We start from the raw sequence: 24,245 nt of genomic DNA on the forward strand, positions 1-24,245 counted from the left end.
AGGGAGTTAATGACTACCACCGTGGGAACAGAAGGACGACGGGGTCGGAAAGGTTTGCTTTACGGCATGACGAGGAGACGGAATGGCTCCGAGATAGGTGAAGACGGGCAGGGAGTTTTTGCGACAGTGGAAGAAATGACTGCCGCAGGCATCTTTACGACGGAGGGGGAATGCGGACGCCAAGAACACTTTCAACTTTGCGACAGCGGCACCGACGACACTGCCCCCGATACAGGCTACACCTAGAAGAATTCGGTTTATGGCAACAGGAGGAGGTGTCTCCTCTTCACGCAACAGGCCTGAAAGCGGTGTGAGCGGAACAGGTAGCTATATGAATGAAAATCTCTGCCCTCCACACCACTGAGCCCCGACATGTATTGCAACAGTGTTGCAATCTCTCCACTTTCTATCACCTCTCGTGAGAGGCAAAGCGGGCCGACTTTTGGAGGAAAAAGGCTCACAGTGTTTCCAGTCAAGCCCACCTTTAACACCAATCCAAACATAGATGTTAAAGCCACGAATAAAAAATCCAAAGAAACCTAGGCAGGCAGTTTCAAGCAACGACGCTAATAGTCCCAAAAGATCCCCCATAGCTATAAAGCTCCCAGCCCAACTCTGACCCTCGCGTTAAGGTTGAAGGACTGTGACGTCACAAGGCTTCTGACCCCAAGACTAGGACCCCTATGATTGGACAATTCAGATGAGGGCGGTGATGGGGAGAAAAGGGCGGGAACAAAACCCAGAGACAAAGAAATAAGATTTTTGGGTGGGACAATAAGGGGAGGAGCAAGCGGAGGGGCTCCCAGCCCAAGGTCCCTATATATAGTCTTGATTCTGCCCACCGGGACTCCAAGGAGCATAGTAGGAGGAGGGATCCAAGCATCCCTTGTCCTCCGCGGTGGGGGCGGGGCCTCAGGGGAGAGGCTATGTGGAGCAGGGAGGCGGGTCGGGGTAGTTGAGAGTGGCCCCCTAGTGGGGTCATGGAGAAGCAGGACTCTCTGGGGGCTGCTGGCGGCCTCAATCGGGAATTCCTTGGAGGGGCAACCAGGGGAGTGCCAGGAGGCATCAGAGGAGTCGAGGCAGGCGCCGGGCTGCCCTCCGGAGTTGTCTTGTCTCACGGTTCTGGGCACCCTCTGCACTCTGGGGGAGTCGTAATTCGCAGTCCTGGTTCTAGCTGGCCCTCCGGGGTGATAGCAGTCCTCGGTTCCGGGCCCAACCAACATCCTGGGGAGGTTGCAGGCCACAGCCTTGGGTCCGGCACATACCCTGGCGGATTTAATACCCCCTTTCCTGGAACAAGCATATCTCGGACGTCCGGCCTTGGGTCGGAGGGGTCTGGGGTACACAACTCCGGATGCAGTCCGCGCTCGGGGTCAACTTGCTTGCACCACCACAAACCCTGTGAGGATCGGCCCCGGAGCATCCTAAAAAACAGTAGCTCCACCTTGATGCATAAATCCCCCACTGAGGAAAAGTAAGGATCCCAGCTCAGCGGGCCGGCAGCGCGGAGGCGGGAGGGAGGAGTTCCAGACAGTGGAGAGGGCGGAGCGAGGAGGGAAGGTGCATAATTCTGAGAACTGGAAGTGGGAGTAGGTGAGGGCAAGTGAGTGTGAAATCTGTTTCCAAGTCTTTAGGAAAGCAGTAGGTACCGGATAAACTCTGGCTACATAGTACGTGATTGTAATTAGGTGTGACTCCAACCCCATCCTCTTACACCTCTGGAACTGCAGGGGAGTACAAGAAAAAGTTTTTGAATGACCGAAAGAATTAGGGAGGCCTGGGAAGAGGAGGTTACTTGAAGGTTACCTTCCCTTTTTTGTGTCCTGCCCCCACCCTAGGAAAAAATCTCAGCACTGGGATGAAATGAATATCGTGGCCACCTACCACCCTGTTGACAAGGACTATGGATTCATGAAGGTGGATGAGCCCAGCACTCCCTACCACAGGTGCTGAGACTTCAGCCCAGACTCCCTTCCCTATTCAAAGGAAGGGATTGGGGGAAGGCAGAGAGGCCTCAGGGACTGAATATTGCCTGATGCCTGCCTCTCAGCACTGCTTCCTCCCTCTGTAGGCTGCAAGACAGCGATGAGAACCTGCTCGCAGGGTCATCCCACACAGTGACTCCAGAAGCACTAGCAGAGAGGTGAGAGCCCTGCCAGAGATCAGTAGGGATATAGGGTGTCTTCCTCAGACCTCAAATCTCTGGGGTCTGGGCCAGCTCTGCTTTCTGGCCCCCCAAATGGAAGATACTACGGTTCCCCTCAGGCCAAGGCCAAGATTGGGGAGTCAGCCAACTTGGCCCTTTCGACCACCTGCCCCTATTGTTTTTTTCTCCCTTTGTTGCCCCCAACTAGTCTCCTTCCCCTTCAGGTTTGCAACAGTGGACAATTTCTGCCCCAAGGTCCTCCAGTATGGTGATAACAGAAGCTCAGGGTCTTCAGACAACTTTTCCAAGACATGTGAGAGGAGAGGTGGGGATTGAATGGAGAGGGGAGGTGGAGTGAATCTGTGATGAGAGCGTAGCAGGAAAGCTGAGCTCTTAAACTGGCCCACAGACTCCAGTGATTTTGAGAAGCGCCGTAAGGCACACTACAATGAAGGAAAATTCCTCAAGAATCAGAAAAACCTGCCATTGGATAATAATAACAGCAATGTGGGTAATGTCAGTAAGGGCAGTGGCGGTCGAAGTATGGTGCTGGACCCAGGGCCCAGGCTTGCGGAGAGAAGCTGGGCAGGAGGACTGGCCAGAGGAGTCAAAGATGAGATTGGCCTGATGACCAGGAACCACATCCCAGAAGCCCAGGGTTAGCTATGGTGGGACCCCAGGGACTCAAGAGAATTGTAGCCCAGAGCTCTCTCCACTGTAGCCTGTCTTTCTCAGTGGGCATTGATCAGCCCAGGGCCCTGCTGCCTGAGGGGGAGTTAATACTGGGAGGTGACCCCAGGGAGGACAGAGGGGCAGCTGGGGTGGATTCCCCATCTGGATAGTCCCCAGGGAAGGGTGGGTGGTGAGGAGGAACAGAAAGCCCAAGAGAGCTGTGAGGGATGGAGAGGTCACTGAAGGTTTTCTAAAATGGGAGGAGGTAATAGAAGTGAGATGAGAACCTGGGGCTTGAGCTTCTCCCCTGTGGTGGGGGTGTGGGTAAAGTAGACACCTGGGAGGCCTAGATACCCTGGGTGGCCATAAGACTCAAATTGATTTGGGTAATTCCTCAGATTCCTCTACCTTCAGAAATCTGTCCCCAGCTTCAGCTACCATCCCGTTGGACAAGATGCAGCGAAAGGAGTATTATAGCAAAGGAAGATACCTGAGGTCCTGTCCCCACCCAGAGCTTGAGGAGGACATGGAAGATGAGCAGCAGAACAGTGAGAGCTGGGTCTAGTCAGTCTGGGGGCAGGAGGGCTGAAAACCAACAGACTGATGGGTTCCCCAACCCTGATCCCCTGATGCTTCCAGGCTCCACAAGCTTGAACGGGGTGAGTGAGAATTCCATAAGAACTGAGGTCCGTTTGCTGGACCACATGGGAAGCCCCCTTCAGGATCACAAGGCCATCGAGAACTCCCTGAGAGTGACAGTGACACCACTGCAGCCTGGTGAGGGCACCAGACCACCATCTCACTAAGCATGGCTCTTGGCAAGCTCCCGTTCCCCAACTCCCATTCTTTTCAGACCAGTAGATAACAACAGGTGCTAAGGCCCTAACCATCCTAGTGTGCAAGGCCCACATTGTATAGAAAGGAACCAGAGAGGCTCAGTGCCCCCTCTAGCTTGGCACCACCTGCTGGCCCCATGCCTCCTCTCTGACTCCTCTCTGCCACCCATCCCACTCCTGGTACTGCCCTTTTTTTCAAAGACAGTGGGTCTCAAGCAGAGTCTGGTTGGTGTCAGTGTCTGGCATCCAGAGGGCTGAACTGCCAAAGCCCAGAAAGCTCAGAGGGGGAACCTGGAAGTAACTAAAACTCCTCAAACCAAAACCAGTGCCAACGTGAGCCCAGGCAGGGGCAAGAAGCTGCCTGCACTGGCCAGGGAGGGAGAGGGGCTGAGGGTAGGTTCTAGGGAATCTGGAGGCCGCATGAGCCAGATCTCATTCCTGCTGCAAGAAAACCACTAACCCAACCCCTTCTCTCTCCAGATGAATCCCTGTGGCTTCTATGGACTCAGGAGAAGGAAACCAGACAACAGAAAATGTAGCCAGCTGGAGATGGGGTGGGAGCCAACTTTCCCCTGCCCTCACCACCCTAGAAGTAGGAAATAAAAAGAAGAGCAAGAGTCTGGGTGCTGTGAATTGGGGGCCCAGGCTGGGCCTACTCAGTCACTGAGGAAAGGGGAGGAGGGAGGGAAGTTCATACACAGGAAACCGCAAGCAGCCAGAGCAGAGAAGAAAGTTTGGAGTAGTCTGGGGGACTGGACTCAAGAAGATCCTTGGAGTCCAAGAAGACCTAACTGCAGCAGGATGACAGTGATAGGTGTGATTCAGTCAACCATACCATCTTTAATTCTTACAACAACCCTGGAGGCAGGGGTTGTCATACCCATCTTCCAGATGAGGAAACAGGAATCAGAGAGCTTGCTCAGGGTCACATAACCTCTAAGTGACCAAATCATGATTTGAACCTATATCTGCCAGACTCCCAAAACTCAACCACGAAAGGAGAAAGAAGCAGAGAGAGACTCAGCCCCCAGCAGGAAGGTGACAGCAGATAGTCTCTGAGGGCGGGGCTGTGGCTTCTCTGATCTCAGGCCCCTCTCCTCTGCCTAGGCCCCGCCTCTGCCCCTCCCAGCGCTGCCTGGAAGTGTGGGGGTTAGAGCTCCTCCTAGGACACCCCTTTCCCTTGGGAAAAGAATTGCGGACCCCCCCCAGGCTCTACCCAGGAGAGGACCCTCTCCTCCTTCCTCATCAACGCCCCTCCTGGGGCAGGAAGTGCCTCTACCTGCATCCCCACCTGCCTGGCCCCAGGGACCACTGGCCCCACAGCAGTCAAACTGAGATGACGGTCAAGCTGGACTTCGAAGAGTGTCTTAAGGACTCGCCCCGCTTCCGGTAAGTGTGCGCAGGTCTAGGGGACAGAGGAAGGGTAGTCCAACTTACCTCAAGATACACACACACACACACACACTTCCCCAGGCCAGATGTCCTAACAGGGAATAGGTCTCAAAGGGACAGGATCAAGCTTGTGGGCCAAAGTAGTACCTCTGCTATCAAATCCAGGGGGGACCTCCAGCCTCTCACCCCCAGAGCTGGCATTCCATCCTCCCTCTTACTGGGACCCCTGCCCCTCCCCCAGCACCTGCTCTGGGCGGTTAGCAACTTCCTGCCCTCGCCACATCCACCCTCCTTCTACCCTTCCTGCTCTGGCCTGGGCTGTAGTATGTATCACACTGTGGAATTAGTGAGCAAGACAGGATAGGTAGGTGGGCCTTCTTAACTCACCAGCTTTTTCTGTCTGTACCCTTTACTCCCTACCCCAACCCCGAACATGACCCTGCCAAGGCAAACAAACCAAATGGACCCAAGCTCTGTTCCCTTGACCCCATTTCTCCTTTCCCAGAGCCTCTATAGAGCTGGTGGAAGCCGAAGTATCTGAATTGGAGACCCGACTGGAAAAGGTGACCCGGGATCAGATTAAGATGAGAGAGGTGGAGCCAGGGAGAAAGTTGGATATGGAGAATGAATCTTAGAAATTATTGAATGCTAATCATGTGGGGTAGATGTTTGGGGGCTACATAGAAACACAGAGGTGGTTCTGTTCCCTTAAGGAGGTCAGGATCTTGGAAAAAAAGACTCACTTGTGGACTTACCCAGTCAGCTCTTGAGCCCTGCCTTTGCTAGACCCTGGGCAGTTGAGGAGAGCAAGACTATTTCTGTCCCCATGGAGTCCATAGACTGGCAATGGAGGACAAACCAGTAAACACTAAATACAAGACAGTTAGGCCTTCTCTGACCACTCTTTATAAAACAGCACATGCATGTACACGTACACACAAATACACTCCCATCCTCGTTATTTTTCTCTACAGCATTTATCTCAATATGTTTACTTGCTGTATTATATTTTTATTGCCGTGTAACCAATTATTACAAATTTAATGACTTAATAATTTGTTATCATAGTTTCTGTGGGTCATGAGTCAGGGACAGCTTAGCTGGTCCTCTGTTCAGAGTCTTACAGGCTGTAGTCAAGGTGTTGGTTGGGGCTGCAGTCTCATATGAAGCTCAGGGTTTTCTTCCAAGTTCACATGATTGTTGGCAGGACTTGCTATTGCAGGACTGAGGCCCTTCTCTCCTCAAGGCCATCAAATCTCCTGCCATTTGGCCCTGTATGCTTCATAGCAGCTTTCTTCTTTAAGGCCAGCAGGAGAGTCTTCCTTGTTTATGCTGGCAAGATGGCATCAGTTTATATCAGAATATAATCACAGGAGCAAATCCATCACCTTTGCCATGTGGCATAACCTAATCACTGAAGTGCCATCCCATCACCTTTGGCCTACTGTACTGGTTAGAAGCAAGTCACAGGCCTCACTCACATTCAAGGGGTGGGGATTGTGCAAAAGTGGAAATCATTGGGATTCACCTTAGTATGTGTCTGTCACATTTGCTGATTTTTTTCTTGTCTGTTTTTCCTCATGAAAATGTGTCATGAGGGACTTTTATGTCGTTTTTGCTCAATCCCCAGTGACTATATCATGGCCTAAAAGTGGATGATCAATTAATATATTTTTTAAATTAAACTTTTTATTTTGAGTTAATTATAGACCCATAAGAAGTTGCAAAAATAATACAGATATGTCCCACATACCCACTACCCAGCTGTTCCCAATGGCGGCATCTTATATAACTATGGTACACCACCAAAACTAGGAAATTGATATTGGCATGATGCAAGGAACTGTCTACAGACCTTATATCGGTTTTACCTGTTTTGAATATACTCTATTAAAAAAAAAAATCTTTGTGTATAATCCAGTGGCACTTTATCTATGTATAGATTCTTATAACAACATCATACTCAAGATAACAAAAGTCCTATCACCACAAAGGAACTCTTTTGTACTACCTTTTGTAATGATACCCTCTCTGCTCCCTTCTCTAATCCATGATAATCACTCATCTGTTCACCATCTCTAGACTTTTATCATTTCTAGAATGTTATGTAAGTGGAATCAATACATTATGTGACCTTTCAAGACTGGCCTTTTTTTTACCCCACTCAGAATAATGTCCTTGAAGTTTATTCAACTCTTATGTATCAATAGCATCAACAGTTTATTATCAATAGTTCATTTATGAATAATTTATTCCTTTGCATTGCTGAATACCATTCTTTTATATAGATATACCAGTTTGTCACTACTTCAATCTTATGAAAGTTATGATATATGGAGGAGGGGTGAATAAGGGAAAAAGTGGACACTCAGTCCCTCAGCTCCATATAGTGGCGTTGTGAGCATCTGGTTCCTTTTCCCATGTCATAGATATGGGGAAAAGTTTGACTGTGGCTAGTTTCCTGACCATTACTGACCCTGCTAGATATCTCAAGTCAAGTTACATTTCCCTGAAGCCTTCATTAGTCCTAAAAAGTGTTTTTCAGTTCAACAAAAGTTTACTGGGCTAAGCTGACAGGCTTCACAGACAATTGTTCTATTCCAGATGTGGTGACTTAGGCCAGACCCAAGCGGTATTACTTTAGGGGCAGTGCAGTTCTTACAGATAACAAGAGCCAGGGATCAGGAGACCTCACTTTGGCTTCTGGCTCAGCCACCTGGCTCTTCCAAGGAGACACTCTTCAAGCTAGTCACTTGTCTCCTTGTTTATCAAGCCTCCTTATTTGCTATTTAGGACCAGGTGGAATGGGCCTTAGGAGTAACCTAGCATGCCATCTTCCCCCTGACCCTGTGGCCTAGTGATTGCTTAATATTTATGAGGGAATGTTCAATAGGCATAGAATGAGATAAGTCCAGACAGTAAGTACTGTAGAATTTAACACCAACTAGGTAGAGCACACCTCCTGTGAGCCAATGGTGCATGAGGGTGGAGTTTCTAGGGAACTGGATTCAAGCAGTTGGGGCAGGGCAGGGAGAGATGTGTGGGAGCGGATAGAGAAAGATGTTTTGGAGACAAAGCTAACACTGGCTTTGGTGACAGGATGGGAGGAGTTTTGTTTCAGGCACAGAGCAGTGGGAGTAAAGTAACTCAGATGAGAAGGTACCAAGTCTGTGTTAGAAACTGCGAAAGCTAGACTGGGCTGCAGAGAAGTGTAGGCAAGGTTGGAAAGGAGGGGCATAGCCCTGGGGAAGGGAAGAGAAAGTGGGACAGGAGTGGGTGTGTCACCGACTATGGTGGCACATGGCATGACTCCCTATTGCTTCTTAGCTCCTCAAGCTGGGTAATGGCCTCCTGGAAAGTGGACGTCATTACCTTGCTGCTGGCCGTGCCTTCATTGTTGGCATTTGTGATCTGGCCCGCCTGGGTCCACCAGAGCCCATGATGGTGGTATGTAGAGGGCCCAGACCAGGGTGGGATGGGGTCTGAGATGAGCAGAGATCCTGTGGAAGCAAGGGGAGGGTTGGTCTGGAGTCTGCAGGTCCCAGGCCAGAGATAGGCTGGGGCTACCATCCAATTCAGCCATAGCGCTGGGTCTAGAGGTGGGGAGGGCTCTACTACCCCATGCCTGGTACTCTCTCTCTGCCTCTTCTTGCTTAGGAATGTCTAGACAAATTCACTGAGAGCCTGAGCCACAAGCTGGATAGCCATTCGGTGAGTGGGGATAAGTAGGGCTGGTGGGGGGAGCAAGGTTGTCTGTTGTCCTGACCCCCACCTGCCAATTTCTGCTTCCCCTCAGGAGCTTCTAGATGCCACCCAGCACACGCTGCAGCAGCAAATCCAAACCTTGGTCAAGGAGTGAGTTGAGTGGGAAACCAGTCCTCCAGCCCTCTTTCCAATACCACAGGGGCCTCCCTGAATGAAGCTGCAAGACTAGCGGCTTCTGGTGGCCTAATTGCTATCCCCCATCTCAAGGACCCCTTTGGAGTTCTGACTGTACAGAGGCTGAGAGGCTATGAGTGGGCCTACTTTTGGGAGTTCGCTACTGGGGGCAGATGGGTATAGCTGGGATTCTTTGTTATCCCCCTACACACAGAGGTCTCCGGGGTTTCCGAGAGGCTCGCCGGGATTTCTGGCGGGGGGCTGAGAGCCTGGAGGCTGCTCTTACCCACAACGCAGAAGTCCCTAGGCGCCGGATCCAGGAAGCAGAAGAGGCAGGAGCTGCTTTGAAGACTGCTCGAGCTGGGTACCGGGGACGGGCACTGGATTATGCCTTGCAGGTGCCTGCCCCAACCTGTCTGCCTAGAGTACCAAGGGCTCATCACCGTGAGGCTGGAGAGTCCCTGGTGTGCAGTGGGAGGGGGCACTATGTTTTCAAGACTGACCTGAGGTATTTTTGGGCCCTCAGATCAATGTGATTGAGGACAAGAGGAAGTTTGACATCATGGAGTTTGTGAGTTGTAGTAGTGGCAAGGGCAAGGTGGGGAGGATCCTGCTGATGGAGAGCAGGACAGAAGAGGGAAAGAGTGAGGGGTCCTTCCTCAGCTCTTCCATCTGCCCACCTTGGATGCCCCAGGTGCTGCGTTTGGTGGAGGCCCAGGCTACCCATTTCCAGCAGGGCCACGAAGAGCTGAGCCGGCTGGCCCAGTATCGCAAGGAGCTGGGCGCCCAGGTAGGGCCCTATAGAGCAGGCAGGTGGTAGAGGGTATTGGGCTCTGAAATAACTTTTCTGGCCTAGTTGGGGGAGGTGGGGGCCATCTAAGATGCCTCTCCTATGCCCAGTTGCACCAGCTGGTTTTGAATTCAGCTCGAGAGAAGAGAGACATGGAGCAGAGACATGTGCTGCTGAAACAAAAGGTAAGGGCTGGGCTGTGGGTGAGAATAAGGTGGGCCTGGGCCCTTGCTCTTACCCACAAAGTTGCCCTTGGACCCTTCTGTGCCCTTAGGAGCTGGGTGGGGAGGAACCAGAGCCAAGCCTAAAGGCGGGGTCTGGTGGCCTGGTCATGGAAGGACATCTCTTCAAACGGGCCAGCAATGCATTTAAGACCTGGAGCAGGTGAGGAGAGGACACCTCAATTAGCCAAACTCATTCAATTAAATATTTTTGAGTGGTTATAGTATGTTAAGCACAGCAAGGGAAAACAGACAAAAGCCCCTGCCTTCAGAGAGTTTACATTTCATTAGCAAGGACTGACAATAATGTAAAAATTAAGTAAATATTATGTTAGTATACTTATATTAGAAAGTAAGAGTGCCAGAAGAAAAAATAGTAAAGAAAGGGATGTGGATAGCCGAGAAGGGGTTGCAATTTTAAATGGAGTGGTCCGAGTAGGCCTCATGACTTCTGAGTGGAGACTTAAAAGGACATCTGAGGGAAGAATGTTCTGAGCAGAAAGGGCCCAGCACCGAGGCCCTGAGAAACCTGAGTTTCAGAGAAACAGAAAGGAGGCTGTGAGTATGAACAGAGGGAGGGAGAAGGAAGTAGTACGAGATGAAGTTGGAGCTAATGGGGGGGGTGTAAATTATGATACCACCTTGTTAGCTTCTGTAGGGACTTGGGCTCAATGCTCAGGGAAATGAAAAGCCATTGCAGGGTGCAGAGCAGAGTGGTGATCTGCTCTGACTCACTCCTTCCCCTTCTAGGTCCACTGCCAGCCCATATGGGATCTTTGTGCAAATTAGAAATTAGAGCCCCTTTCCAAGATACTGCCATCTGTTAAAAAATTGTAGCAATAGACTTACTTTATTAGAAAAGGCATTTTATTGTCATCTGCTGGAAAGTTGTCTTCACAAATATATGAAATCTGTCTACAGCCATGCCACCCTGAACGCGCCCAATCCTATCTGATCTCGGAAGCTAAGCAGGGTCAGGCCTGGTTAGTACTCAGATGGGAGACCACCTGGGAATACCAGGTGCTGTAGGCTTAAAAAAAAGAAAACTAAATAAATAAATATATCAAATCTAAGTTGTCCAAGATGTGAATAGCACCCATTAGATGTCCCCATCTGCACAACTGTCTGTCCTCCCTCCTCTGGAACATCTCATGGGACAGACAGCCCAGGTCTCTCTCCTCTCAGCAAGATCCTTATGGAGCAAAGGGCACAGCCTCTCTGCTGTTCCTGTTCCGAGCCTCATCCCAATGCTGCCTGTGTCCATAACTCTATTTCTATCTCCTCTAGACGGTGGTTCACTATTCAGAGCAACCAACTGGTTTATCAGAAGAAGTACAAGGTGGGTAGCCTGGGTCCTGAAGGCCTGGGCCTAGGGAGACTCGGCCCTTGCTGTAGCTGGCTGGATGTTTGCCCGTATATCACCTTCCCCTGCCAGGACCCTGTGACTGTGGTAGTAGATGACCTTCGTCTCTGCACAGTGAAGCTCTGTCCTGACTCAGAAAGGAGGTTCTGCTTTGAGGTGGTATCCCCAAGCAAGTAAGTGTAATCCCTAGGGATGATGCTCTAATATCTACATCTTTACCAACTGGAAAGGTAGAGCCAATCACAACGGCATCACTGACTGGAGCAGGGACTTGGAAGCCTCCCATGCAGCCCTAGGCATTAACCCTTTGGTGGCTGTACTGTAGGGCAGTCTGCGGGGTGGGCATAGGGTGATGGGAAATATTTAGAAGGATATTACCAACTCTTGCAAAAGTATTTCAGTATGACTGATACCAATTGAATACTAGCTGAATGTCAGCCTGCTCATTCTGCCACATGTTCCCTAGGCCTTAGACCCCTCCCTGCTCTCCATCTCATCTCCTGCCCAGGTCCTGCCTCCTACAGGCTGACTCAGAACGCCTCCTGCAGCTGTGGATCAGCGCTGTACAAAGCAGCATTGCCACAGCCTTCAGCCAGGCTCACCTTGATGACAGCCCCCGGGGTCCAGGCCAGGTACCTTAATATGGGAGTGTAGGCCCAGGCTGCCCAGGGAGATTGGGCATCCCTTCCCCTAGGCCCTGCGGCTACTCCTTCTTTCCCCTGTTTCCCCCAGGGCTCAGGACACCTGGGCATGGGCTCCGCTGCCACCCTGGGTTCCGGCGGGACGACCAAGGGAAGGGAGCCTGGTGGAGTGGGGCATGTGGCAGCTCAGGTGCAGAGTGTGGATGGCAATGCCCAGTGTTGCGACTGCCGAGAACCAGCCCCTGAGTGGGCCAGCATCAACCTTGGTGTCACCCTCTGCATTCAGTGCTCCGGCATCCACAGGTTACTCCCCAAGGCCCCAGGCATTGGCCCCATTCCTTCTGGCTGCAGTGTTGGAGGATCCAAGATAAGAGCCCATTACACAGGCTCTTCTCTTTCTACCCTGCCCTGGCTTCCTCTTATGTTCTAGTGGTCACCGGGCACAGGCCTGGACCAAGCCTGAGGGGCATAAGTTAAACCCAGGCAGGCTCAGCTCCTTGGTGTCCTGGTCTAGCCAGGGTTGGGGGACACTCAGAGGAGTTTATTGGTTTGATTGGAGGAGGTGTGGGGTTAGGGATGCTGAGGGTCAGGGAGACAATGAAGAACAGAGAGAAAAAAGGTGAGGCCTTAGCAAGTCGATATGGTCCTCACCCTGAGTCAGTCTATTAGAAGAAGGGAAGGAGAATGGCTGGAAAGAGTTGTCCAGGCCAAAGTGCCAAGAGAGAAGGAGGTGGCTGGAGAGGTTGAAGCCCTTAAAATAAAATGTAGGAGAAGAAAGGAGAAGAGGGATGGTGAACAGGCAGGATTCTGCCAGATGCAGGTCAGGGCCCCATGGCCCCAGCTGCCTTGCTGCCTCTTGGCCCAGCACTTCTACATGGGCCCCCATGCAGGATTTTGTCTCCAAGTCTTTTCGGGAGCAGCAGCAGCTCCCCGCAGCTGCTGCCTCACATAAGGCCTGACTTTCATTCTATTCCTCCAGGAGCCTTGGAGTTCATTTCTCTAAAGTCCGGTCTCTGACACTTGACTCATGGGAGCCGGAACTAGTGAAGGTGACTCGTGGGTATCATGAAGAGTATGGGGGTGTGGAGTGGGGTGAGGACAGGGTTGCAGAGCCCTGAGGGCTCAGATGCTCACCCCCACCTGACTCTGCTTCTGCCTTGGCTGCCTGTAGCTTATGTGTGAACTGGGAAATGTAGTCATCAACCAAATCTATGAGGCCCGTGTGGAGGCCATGGCTGTGAAGAAGCCAGGCCCCAGCTGCTCCCGGTGAGGCAGGGGTGGGGAGAGGCTGGGGCTGCCCTCTTCACAGGGAGGGAGGAAATTCTAGAATGGGAGGAGGGAAGACTGTTGTCTTCTTCCCCTACCACCCCTCCAGGCAGGAGAAGGAGGCCTGGATTCATGCCAAATACGTAGAGAAGAAGTTCCTGACCAAGCTTCCTGAGATTCGAGGGCGAAGAGGTGGCCGGGGCCCCCCAAGGGGGCAGCCTCCTGTGCCCCCAAAGCCTTCCATTAAGCCCCAGCCGGGGAACTTCAGATCCAAGCCAGGTATAGGGTTGGTTGGGCATTTGCTGAGCACCTGCTGTATGCTCAGCACTGTGCAAAACCTGGTGGGGAGGTTCAGAGTATAAGACCCAGGCTTTCCCTTTGAGAACGTTGGAGGGGCCAGACAACACCAGCACTGGTTTTAGAAGGCAAGAGTTCTGGGGGTTACAGTGAAGAATGGGAAGGCGCATAGGGCTGGGAATAGGCAAGGAGGACTATGTAAGGGTGTCAACAGCATGAGAAAAGTAAGGACTGAGAATGAGCTAGGGTCTCCAAAGGCCTGTGAAGGAGGGTGTAAGTTTGGCTGGAGTAGATGGAGGGAGCCAAGAGAGCTGAGACAGACCTTCAGTGAGTCAGCTCACCCACAACATCCCAGCCAGTCAGGGTGGTTGGACAGGAAGAGGTTAATGATGTTTTCTAGCCTCTATATCCTAGGGGCACCCACACACACACTCACATTTACCTCTACTTCCTACTACAGTCCCCAGAATCTTGAAAGCCTCCCCATGATCAGGAAGTGACCTGTCCTATTACAGCATCAGGGGACTTTACTGAGGGTTTTCTTCCCAGACTCAAAGCTGATTCTCTCTAACAGAGCCACCCTCTGATAACCTGGGCAGCCTGCATCCTGGGGCTCTGCTGTTTCGAGCGGCTGGGCATCCTCCATCCCTCCCCACCATGGCTGATGCCCTCGCCCATGGAGCCGATGTCAACTGGGTCAACGTGGGTCAGGAGAATGCCACACCACTGATTCAGGCCACAGCTGCTGTGAGGGTCTTGCCAACCTCCCCACCCCACCTTAAGGCTCCTTTCCTTCTCTACTCCAGACTTTCTTGCCCCTACCCCTACCCCTACCCCATAGGGAATGATAACCAATAGAGACTGGTTGCTAAGAGTGTGTGCTTTAGAGGCAAATGACCTGGATCTGAATCCAGGCTCTCACCACTTACAGTTAGGAATCGCTCTGTGCCTTAGTTTCCTCAGATGTAAAAAGGGATCCTATACCTCATTAGGTTGTACTATGGATATAATGTATGAATACATGTAAAAAGCTAGAGCAGAGCCTGACACCTAGCTGTACCCCTACACTCCTGATCCCATACCCTGCCCCCTGAACTGACCCTACTCTAAAATATCTTTAAATCAGCCTCTAAGGATGCCACATTCTCTCCCCATTCTCCACTTCTCAATGCAGAATTCTCTTCTGGCCTGTGAATTTCTCCTTCAGAATGGGGCTAACGTGAACCAGGCAGACAGTCACGGCCGGGGTCCGCTCCACCACGCAACCATTCTTGGGCATACTGGGTAGGAGAGGCAGCGATGATGGCCTTGGGGAGAAAGGCTCCAGATGGGGTGAGCTGTTGGCTGAACCTGGCTATCCTCTCTAGGCTGGCCTGCCTGTTCCTGAAAAGGGGAGCTGACCTGGGAGCTCAGGACTCTGAAGGCAGGGACCCTCTGACTATCGCCATGGAAACAGCCAATGCTGACATCGTCACCCTGTGAGGATGCCCAAGGGGGCAGGGCTAGTACCTGCACCATCCACATGGGTGGGACTAATGGGGAGACCTGAAGGTGCCAGGCCTGGGGACTGGCGAGGTCAGCTTCTGGACCAAGGGGAGAGACAGGTTGCTCCAAGTGTTGATTGGGTTATGGAGTAGGAAGGAGGCAGGCAGTTTCGGAGGGTGAAGAGCTCATTCTGGAAGGCATCATTCATCAACATTGTTGTCAGGCATCTTTTAAGCACTAGACCCTGGGGAAACAAATAAATAAACAACCTGCTCAAAGGATGGGAAGTTGGAGTGAGGAAGAGTTAAGGAGATTGTCATTCATTCCTTAATTCTCTCCTCTTTAGGCTACGGTTGGCAAAGATGAGAGAGGCTGAAGCAGCCCAGGGCCAGACAGGTAAAGTACCCTACCCCACCCCACTAGGCCCAACATTGTAACTCTGGGCTTCTGGCTCCCTGGTGACCTGTCCCCCGCATGTCCATCTTCATCAATTAATTCTATTATTTATTCAACAAATATGAATTAAGCACATTCCATGCACCAGGGCGTCAAAACAAAGCAAAGGTGAGGGCTGTGCCCTGATGGTGCAGGTGTTTCCTCTACCCATGCTCTTACCAGGCTGGCTGGACCAGCTGGCCCCAGCATATTCTCCCATGCTAGGGCCCAGTTGTGGACTCCCAGCCCTTCCTCCCTCCCCTCAGGAGATGAGACGTATCTGGACATCTTCCGTGACTTCTCTCTCATGGCTTCAGACGACCCGGAGAAGCTGAGCCGGCGTAGTCATGATCTCCACACGCTTTGATTTCAGGCCTTCGTGAGCCTGCAAGCGACCCCTGCCCTTCCTCTCCCACTGCTGACTCCGTTGCCATTAAAGCCCATGTACTTTGCTCTTCCCTTCATAGTTCATTTATCGGGTACCACCTCTGGGCCAGCAAGGTGTTGGGCTCTGCGGCTCTTGAGGTGCAGAGTGTATGGGAGTTTGGGAGACCCGAGTCACGCAAGGGGTGACTCCCGGAGAATGAAGTAGAAGTTGCAGCCTCAGCCCTAGCACCCAGAGGCCATGGGGTGGGGCTCTCCAGCTCAGGCGACGCGGCCAGACCCGTTCAGCCCGGGAGAAGCCGCTTGCATGGGCTGAAGCCGGCCTTCTCTCAGGGGGAGCTGGCGTCGGGCCAGGATAGAGAGGCTGGTTCGGCCACCCCGGCCTGGAGGCATCCAGGGAATGCCGCAGCTCAGCATCCGCCCCCTCGGGAATTTCTGACAGGAGCGACAAGAAAGAAACTGATAGTCCCCAAGCCCTGGCCCACGCCACGTTTTCTCAAAGTGGCGGGATTGGGGACTCCTGCCTCCGCCGAGCTGCAGACGTGAGGTCGTGCACACCTGGGGCCGACGGGGCTGTGGCGGCTACATCCGGAGCGAGGCGCCTGAGTCACCCTCCAGACCCCACCCCTGCTGCGTCCGCCCGTCTAGCCCGTCCACCCCGTGTCTCCGGTTCACCACCTCCACCCGAGCAGCGCGAGCCCCACGGGGGTGGAGGGCGGGGCGCCAAGGGGGCGGGGCTGTCCCTTAAAGGACCCCAGCGGCTGCCCTGAGGCCACTTCCTGGGGGCGTAGAGGACTTCAGCGGCTGCCGCGATACCCCGGAAAGGCGGTGACGCACAGGTTCCAAGACCCCCGGCCTGTTCCATCAGAGTCCTCAGACACTCGCAGCTTGGACTGAGCGTGCATCCTCGCTCCTCAGCCGCTGCAGGGGCAATTCCGCCATCAGCTCCAGGCAGCCCCGCCTCTATCTCCTGGGACCCGCTCCGGAGCCAGGCCAAGGCCAGACTTCTGACTGGCCCCCGGAACCCTGCGTGAACTCGCCCACTACGACAGCGATTTGCCCGAGAACTCGGAAGCTGGACCCTTTAAAGAGTTGGCTTTGTGCTTGCCACCGTAACCTGCCGGTTGGATTCTGGAAACCCACTGTCTGAAGATCGCAGAAAGGAGTCGCTGATCACTCGGAATCGGATGCGTCTTGACCTAAATTACCCTTCCCTCTTGGGCTTCCCTGTGTTCTTTACAAAAGTTCTCTCAGCCTTTCAGGCGTTTCTGTGCCAGGAAACCATCCCCTACCGCCCAGAGAGCTAGGTGAGCCCGGAATCTTGCTACCTTGTACTCCAACTGGTGCCTTCAACCTAGAGTCTGAACCTTACAACTCAATTCTGCACAAACCCAGGAAGTTCTGCCTTTTTTTCTTTTTTGGTGTCTTCAGTACGCCCCAAAATTTCCCCTCCTCCTGTGCCCTCTTCGCCCCCCTCCTTTGGGGGCCCCGTGACCCTGAATGTGGGGGGCACACTATATTCCACCACTTTGGAGACCCTGACTCGCTTCCCAGACTCCATGCTGGGGGCCATGTTTAAGGCTGGCACCCCTATACCCCCCAACCTCAACTCCCAGGGAGGTGGCCAATACTTCATCGACCGAGATGGTAAGGCCTTTCGGCACATTCTCAATTTCCTTCGGCTGGGCCGCCTGGACCTGCCCCTTGGGTATGGGGAGACAGCTCTTCTCAGGGCAGAGGCCGACTTCTACCAGATCCGGCCCCTCCTAGATGCTCTGCGGGAACTGGAGGCCTCTCAGGGGACTCATGCACCCACAGCTGCTCTGCTCCACGCAGATGTAGATGCCAGTCCCCGCCTGGTGCACTTCTCTTCTCGCCAGGGCCCACACCACTATGAGCTGAGCTCTGTCCAGGTGGACACTTTTCAAGCCAACCTCTTCTGCACCGACCCAGAATGTCTGGGTGCCATGAGGGCTCGATTTGGTGTGGTCAATGAGGAGAGAGCAGAGGGAGGCCCACATTTTCGTCTGGAGTGGGCACCCCACCCCACAGGACTCCCCGAAGTGGAGTACAGGAGACTGGGGCTGCAGCCATTGTGGACTGGGGGGCCAGGAGAGCGACGGGAAGTGGTAAGCACACCAGGCTTCCTGGAGGAGGTGCTGCGGGTGGCTCTGGAGCATGGCTTCCGTCTAGACTCCGTTTTCCCTGACCCTGAAGATCTGCTCAACTCCAGATCTCTGCGCTTCGTCCGGCACTGAGAACTGAGAACTGAGAACGCTGCCCTCAGTTTGAGGAATAGGAAGAAAGAAAGCGTCAGCAAAGGGGATGAAGGCTCCCTTGAAGCCTCTTACTAACTCTGCTATGGGAACTGTGAGAGTCAAGGGTCCCACTGCACCTATTGGAGCCTAGATGTGGGCAGGCCTCCCCAAACCCAAGCCCGCTGTGGGCCGCAAGTGGTACAGGGAGTCTGGATTGGTGCTAATCCTGGGAGGTGTGGGAAAGCTTCTCCTGGCTTGTTCTTGTCTGAGGCTAGGGATCTCCAGTGTTTCCTTGGTGGGAGCTCAGTATTTAGGGGTCTGAAAAAATGGGGACCCATTCTCTGTCCAGGTTAGGCCTAGCAGAACCCTGTAGGGGCACTGAGGTCTGGGAGGAAGAGGGACTTTGGATTGCTCTAATGTGCTCTCCTGGTTTGTGACTTCTCCTAGACTTGAGTGGCCTGGCCTGGCCTGACTAATGTTAGGCCACAACATTCTGGAACATGGGAAGGGAGATTCTTTGCTGTACTCCAAGCCATTTACTGAAGGAGACAGAAAGGTTACACCTCATCCTAGGCTGGTATAAGGGAACTAGGAGAATACCCAAAACTGTGGGGTGAAGCATCCCTCTGGAGAGCCAAGTATTTTAAAGAATTCCATATTGATGGCGGGGCTGGCCATGGGGAGAAGGGTAGCATCTTCTTGAGTCCTAGCCTTACTTTCTTCATGTGTGTGTGTATGTGTGTGTATGTATATGTGTGCATTCAGTATGTGTCTGGCTGATGTGTGGGTCCCTGACATCCTGGCTCCTATCTGTGTTGCTGGTGATGGTAACTGTGTGCTGGTCTTTCTGTGGTCCCTGCATGTCCAGGCCTGTTTGGGGTTGCCTAGCAACTGTTTGGGCACCAGGTGTGTATGTGGTTTGGGTGTGAGTAGACTAAGAATTAGTAGTTTAATCATAAGGGATGTGTGTGTGTTCACGCATGTGCATTCACATCACCACGTATGCAGGAGGGACCTGTTGGGGTTTGACTCACTAGGATCTTCCTGGTGAGAGGTAAAAGAAGTCACTGGGTGTAGCCTGGCCTTGGAGGCCTTTATAGAACTCTTGGTTGCTAAGGCAACCATAGGCTTGTTGCTAGGAGATAGCTGGAGAAGACCCAAGGCTGCCCAGGTCAGAGAGGAGATTAACTTGGAGAGTTTGGGAGAGTCGGGGAGAGTCGGGGAGGATATGGGAAAGGATAGGATTTCTGGGTCCCTGAGGGGATGGGGTATTCATGAACAACTTTTTCACTGGGGGAGTCACTTATTATCACTTACAAGAAGAAAAATAAAGTTGCTTTTGGAACCACAAACTTGTAAAGGCTGCTGAGGGCCAGGTTGGGAGTGCCAGTCCCCAGGTCCATGGGCCCCAGCCAGGGATGGAGCAGTGGCACTGTTCTGGAATACTCTAGAACCTCCAACTGTTCTGGAACACTAGAACTTCCAGGCAAATGCTCAGGATCACAGTGCATTCTGAGGCCTTCTGAGCCTAGGTGGGGCCAGCTCCCCTCTAACACCCCACAACAGGGCTCATGTGGATGCTGGTGCTAGGTGGGGTCTTCCTGGCAGCTGCCCAGGCCTGTGTCTTCTGTCACCTTCCATCCCGCGACTTGTCGGGCCGCCTGGCTCAGCTCTGCAGCCAAATGGAGGCCCAGTGGAAGGACTGTGAGGTCTCCTGGAACTTCTCAGCCTTTGCCTTAGGTAAGTCCAGACATCCAGGGATGGGCCCAGCAACAGTCACCCCCATGCCTCAAGCAGGGCAACGTGTGGCTTCCCAGCTATTTCTTTCAGTTGTCACCTCAGTCCACAGCCCTCGACACACTGGTCTCTCCCTCTGGGAGGGCTTCTTTGGACCTTAGGAAAGTTAGGAGAGACCCCAGAATCTTCCAGGCTGATGGAATCACTGGTCCTTGTCCATCTCCACAGATGAGCTGTCCATGAACAAAGTCACAGAGAAGACTCACAGAGTCCTGAGGGTCATGGGTGAGGTCAATGGGGGAGGCACAATCTAAAGATTTGGATGGGCACAAAGGAGAAAGATGAGAGGAGGGGGCTAGGGAGCCAGGGAAGAGTGGAGAGTAGGTGGAGACAGGAGGGCATGATGGTGGAAGTGCTGAGTGAAGGGGTGGAGGTCAGTTGGCATTGTTGAGGCCCTGGGGAAAATGACTGCTCTCTGCCTCCCTAGAGATCAAAAAGTCTCCCTCTTCACTCCCTTCATATTGGCAATGGCTTCAAAAGACCAAGCTTCCTGAGTACACCAGGGAAGGTACTGATATGGGGAAGGATAAAGGGGTGCCTAGGATCTGGGGCAAAGAGGTGTATGGCTGAGCGGCTCATCCTTGTCTTTCATTTCAGCCCTCTGTGCTCCTGCCTGCCGTGAGTAGAAAAGGAAAGGGGTTGCAAGGACAAGGGGCTTCGGGGTACCGGAAGAGAGCTTGGCAGTTAGCCTGAGGAAGTGGAATACTCTGGAAGGGTGGAGTTTGGGTTTCCCCTCCCCAGCTCTGGTCCTTCTGTCTCCTGCAGGGGGCAGCACTATCCTGTACAACTGCTCCACCTGCGAGGGCTTTGAGGTGCACTGCTGGCCCCAAAAGCGCTGTTTCCCAGGTCCTTACTCCCCACCTCTGCCTCACCTCACCCAGATCTCTGAGTTCTTAGGCTTCCCCAGTGTCGACAGGTTGGTCCCCAGGATCTTTCACTGCCTCCTGGGTTCCCTGCAGGAAGTCACGATCTTTGGGAAGCCAGAATTCTGCTCCTCTCTGTCTTTGGAGCTGTCCTGCTCTTGGGTATCCTGAGCCTCATGGTAGAGTGAGTTGGGGGATAAGGGCAGGAAAAAGCCTCACTTCCTCTGATCCACCAGTAATTTCCACCACCCACCATTCCTCTTTCCCTTCCCTTCCCAGACCTCCCACTTCTTGTCTTCCTTCAGGTCCCACCTCCTCAAAGCAAAAAGTGACTTATGAAGATGCTGACAAACCGAGCCTCCAGCTGTAAGGAGAATGTACCCACAACTTCCACTTCCCTTGAGGGGTGGGAACCAGCCAGCCCTAGTTCCAGCCCCAAAAGTTCAGTCTTCCAGACTCTGAAACCCAGATATCCCCATGATTCCAGTGTCAGAGGGCCTCCAGGGACCCAGGCACCCATAGCTGGAAAGCTCCTCCCCTCCAACCCTCAACCAATCAGATAAAACAGTCACCAATGCCAGGAAAATATCTACAGAAGGAAAGAATCCCCTCCACACAAACCACCACTCCCACGCCCCCCTCTGCCTGTTCCGGGAAAGCGGGGGCCGTCTGCCCCAGAAACTACTCTTGGCCTTCCTACGACTAATTAGGAATCCGGTAATAAGTGTTCTGGAGAACTTCTTCGAGTGAGACCACATCAGTCAGTCTGCTGGCATGCTCTCCCTCCATTTAACATTGTGAAGCCTTGGCCTCCCACAAAGGCTTCTTTCCTGCCAGGCCCAACTAAACATGCTGTGAAATGGCCTCCGCCCTTGCCTCGCCTCTGTCTGCAACTGATGTGGGAGGACAGGGAAGCTCAGTGGAATACAGTGATTCTCAATTGGGGATTTTGCACCCCAGGAGAAGGCAACATCTGAAGACATTTTTCATTGCTTTGATTAGTGGGGATGGGGTGGTATACTACTGGCATCTAGTGGGTAGAGACCAGGGATGCTACTCAACATCCTAAAACGCACAGAAGAGTCCTCCACAACACAGAATTATCTGTCCCAAAACATCAATAATATGAGGTTGAGAAACCCTGGTGTTTGTCCCCTAGCTATCAGGAGTTTTGGTTTGGGGGATGAGAGATGGGACATGAGAAGAGAGGCCTGTCACCAAACACGAGTCTCAGTCTAAGATCTTAGGCCTAGAAGGTATCCTGGCCCTCACCTAGTCTAGTGGTTTCAAACTGGTTACCTGGGGGCCCCAGGGCCAGGGTTCTCAACCAGCTGCACATTAGAGTCACCTGGGAAGCCTGAAAAACTACCCATCTCCAGAGATTCTGAATTTAGTAGTCTCATATTGGGTCTTGGTTAATCTAATTTACAGCCAGGGTTAGCATCACTGTTTTGGGGGTAACCATAAAGGTCCTGGAAAGGGGAGAGGAATGCCTACCTCTTCCAGGAGAGTACCTTCCATGTTATTTTACATGTTCTGGTCCAATCCTTTCATTTTACACACACACACACACACACACACACACAGAGAGAGAGAGAGAGAGAGAGAGAGAGAGAGACAGAGAGAGACAGAGACAGAGAGAGACAGAGAGAGAGAGAGACCCAGAGATCATACAGCAAGATCATACAACTTGCACAAGATCATACAATTGATTCATCCATTTATTTGACAAATACTTAGTAAGTGTCCACCAGGTGCTAAGCAGCATCACTGCCCAAAATGGGGTGAAAAGACACACCTTCTGAGTGCCCAGGCACCACAGCACTCCTCTGGTCTGCAGTAGCTACCTTGTACCCTCCTATGCTGTACCTTCTTTTCAGGCTCAACATTTTAGAGTTGTCCTTGTTTTCACACCTAACATGCAGTGGGTCAACCAGTTCTGCCCATTCTTGAAGGACCTCTACCCTATGTGGCCCCCTCCTCCTGCCCTGTGGCCTCCAGCCCACTCTAGAACCTTTTCACTTGTCTCCCAGATGTGCCATCTGACTCTGCGCATTCCCTTTGAATCCACTGCACCCTCAGCAGCCACACTGGTTTTTTTAAACTCCACCTGCTTACAACCTCCTGTCCAGCATCAGATGATGGCTAAGAACTTGGGCTTTGGAGTTGGGCTTCAAATCCTGGCTTTGTCTCTTAGGTGGACCTTGGGCAAGTTATTTAACTTCTTGGTTTCTGTTTCTTCATATTTTAAATGCAGATCATGTATTTCATTCACTCTATAGCCTTATTTTTCCTGGTTAAATTTTAACATCTCTGAAGAATCCATCATAAATTGAAGACGTGTCATGGCATAATGGTACATATTATAATTGATGATATTTTAAATTCAATGAAATTCGGTGATACTCACCTTATGGGATCACTGTGAGGTCTAAATAAGTTCATATAAAATGCTTGGGACTGTGCCCAACATGTAATGAGCCCTTATTATTAGCTATTATAATCTCTTAGTTAAAACCTTCCTTAGCTCTTTCTTGCCTACAGAGACCTACATATCCCATAGACGTGTCCCTTTACCCTGACATTCAAGGCTCTTGATCAGCCACTCCCCTGTCTTATTTGGTCCTCAGACCAGACCTGTCCAGACACAGATCAAACTGTAATCTCCACCTGAATGCATCACAGGCATCTCGGACTTCACATGGCCAAAACCACCCCCACCTCTTCACCTCTTGTGATCTTTCTCAAGCTAATAGCAATGCCAACATGCCATGGACATCCTTTTCCCCTCATGCCACTTGCCCAGTTCTCACCAGCAAGTGATCTACCTTTGTAATTATTCTTGGAACCCAGCCCCAATGTGTCCTTGGAGGTCTGTATCTCAGTTCTGCCCCCCACCCCCCAGCCAGACTGAATCACTTGTAGTTGCCCAAACACTGTTTTCTCATGTCTCCTTGCCTTTGCCCAGGCTTGTTCCTATACCTGGGATGCCCTTCTCCTTTAACTCAGACATCATCTCTTCTGGGAAGCCTCTTCTGAGCCCCGGAGGCAGGGTAGAGTGTCCTTTCTGTAGGCATTTCTCATGTGGCACCTATTATATCAGGTGGTAGTGTTTCTTTACACATTCTCCCTCTACATCATACACTACCCTATAAAGCCACTACTTAAGGTTTTGTGTCTTTATTTCTCCAGTGCCTGGCAGATGGTAAATGCCAGGAAGCATTCTGACAACTCCAGCCCCTTCTCTGAACCTTCAATGTTCCCTCCCTACAGAAGCTCTTCCTGAGCATATAGTGCAGGAGGCTGGTAGAGTTTGTGTTTCTTTTCTGTGCACATAAGGCCAACCCACCAGAGGTGGCTGCCAGGGCAGGGCTGCATTTTCTGAGCCTCTCACTAAACAGGGGAGGCTGCTGTGAGTGTGGCAGTTTTAAATAATGGCCCCCATAGTCTTTGATATGCCTCCTATTCAGGGGTAGGATTTATGTATCCTCCTCTTGAACCTGGGTTTCATGACTGACTG

The 24,245-nt window shown here is 52.1% G+C and overlaps 3 protein-coding genes and 1 non-coding gene across 13 annotated transcripts; all 4 read left to right on the top strand.

Annotated features, from left to right (window-relative positions):
- The first annotated feature begins 1 nt into the window (after nucleotide 1).
- ACAP1 (ArfGAP with coiled-coil, ankyrin repeat and PH domains 1) lies at nucleotides 2-15,882 on the top strand. Of its 10 annotated transcripts, XM_011358811.2 has the most exons (30): nucleotides 330-1,474; nucleotides 1,839-1,946; nucleotides 2,072-2,143; nucleotides 2,371-2,471; nucleotides 2,556-2,804; nucleotides 3,217-3,366; nucleotides 3,458-3,595; nucleotides 4,135-4,189; nucleotides 4,762-5,043; nucleotides 5,552-5,609; nucleotides 8,374-8,493; nucleotides 8,704-8,757; nucleotides 8,843-8,901; nucleotides 9,140-9,323; nucleotides 9,452-9,496; nucleotides 9,620-9,715; nucleotides 9,826-9,900; nucleotides 9,990-10,099; nucleotides 11,224-11,275; nucleotides 11,372-11,472; nucleotides 11,808-11,931; nucleotides 12,032-12,243; nucleotides 12,920-12,989; nucleotides 13,112-13,206; nucleotides 13,316-13,485; nucleotides 14,078-14,250; nucleotides 14,678-14,787; nucleotides 14,871-14,981; nucleotides 15,335-15,384; nucleotides 15,690-15,878. In XM_011358811.2, the coding sequence occupies exons 1-30, from the start codon at nucleotides 981-983 to the stop codon at nucleotides 15,788-15,790; spliced, it is 3,819 nt and encodes a 1,272-aa protein (XP_011357113.2). In that variant the 5' UTR covers nucleotides 330-980; the 3' UTR covers nucleotides 15,791-15,878. The 10 variants fall into 10 exon arrangements, with proteins under 10 accessions (XP_023385639.1, XP_011357113.2, XP_023385635.1 ...); XM_023529871.1 differs by lacking the exon at nucleotides 330-1,474 and adding an exon at nucleotides 2-323 and having other exon boundaries at nucleotides 9,452-9,715; nucleotides 15,690-15,882; XM_023529867.1 differs by having other exon boundaries at nucleotides 9,452-9,715; nucleotides 15,690-15,882.
- LOC111738868 lies at nucleotides 10,850-10,968 on the top strand. The gene has a single exon (XR_002780011.1). It is a non-coding gene; the product is annotated as a 5S ribosomal RNA (ribosomal RNA).
- Nucleotides 15,883-16,538: 656 nt separating the features above from the next.
- Nucleotides 16,539-19,417, top strand: KCTD11 (potassium channel tetramerization domain containing 11). Its single transcript, XM_011358823.2, has one exon. It carries the CDS (start codon nucleotides 17,367-17,369, stop codon nucleotides 18,063-18,065), a length of 699 nt encoding a protein of 232 aa, XP_011357125.1. The 5' UTR covers nucleotides 16,539-17,366; the 3' UTR covers nucleotides 18,066-19,417.
- An 87-nt stretch (nucleotides 19,418-19,504) lies between these two features.
- TMEM95 (transmembrane protein 95) lies at nucleotides 19,505-21,835 on the top strand. Its single transcript, XM_023529878.1, is given in 8 exon segments — nucleotides 19,505-19,805; nucleotides 20,031-20,087; nucleotides 20,290-20,370; nucleotides 20,460-20,480; nucleotides 20,628-20,708; nucleotides 20,830-20,909; nucleotides 21,031-21,071; nucleotides 21,073-21,835. Coding segments are annotated over 8 exon segments (645 nt in total). The 5' UTR covers nucleotides 19,505-19,636; the 3' UTR covers nucleotides 21,188-21,835.
- The last annotated feature ends 2,410 nt before the right edge of the window (nucleotides 21,836-24,245 follow it).

The sequence above is a fragment of the Pteropus vampyrus genome, unplaced genomic scaffold (genome assembly GCF_000151845.1).
Source record: "Pteropus vampyrus isolate Shadow unplaced genomic scaffold, Pvam_2.0 Scaffold44, whole genome shotgun sequence".
In the NCBI taxonomy this organism is placed as follows: domain Eukaryota; kingdom Metazoa; phylum Chordata; class Mammalia; order Chiroptera; family Pteropodidae; genus Pteropus; species Pteropus vampyrus.

Bases quoted from the DNA above. Each gene is read 5' to 3' on its own strand.
- ACAP1 (XM_023529867.1), top strand. From the start codon at position 981: ATGGAGAAGCAGGACTCTCTGGGGGCTGCTGGCGGCCTCAATCGGGAA. The intron at 2,472-2,555 runs GTGGGGATTGAA...ACTGGCCCACAG, and splicing joins CAAGACATGTGAGAGGAGAG to ACTCCAGTGATTTTGAGAAG. The intron at 4,190-4,761 runs GTAGCCAGCTGG...TCCTCTGCCTAG, and splicing joins GAAACCAGACAACAGAAAAT to GCCCCGCCTCTGCCCCTCCC.
- KCTD11 (XM_011358823.2), top strand. From the start codon at position 17,367: ATGCTGGGGGCCATGTTTAAGGCTGGCACCCCTATACCCCCCAACCTC.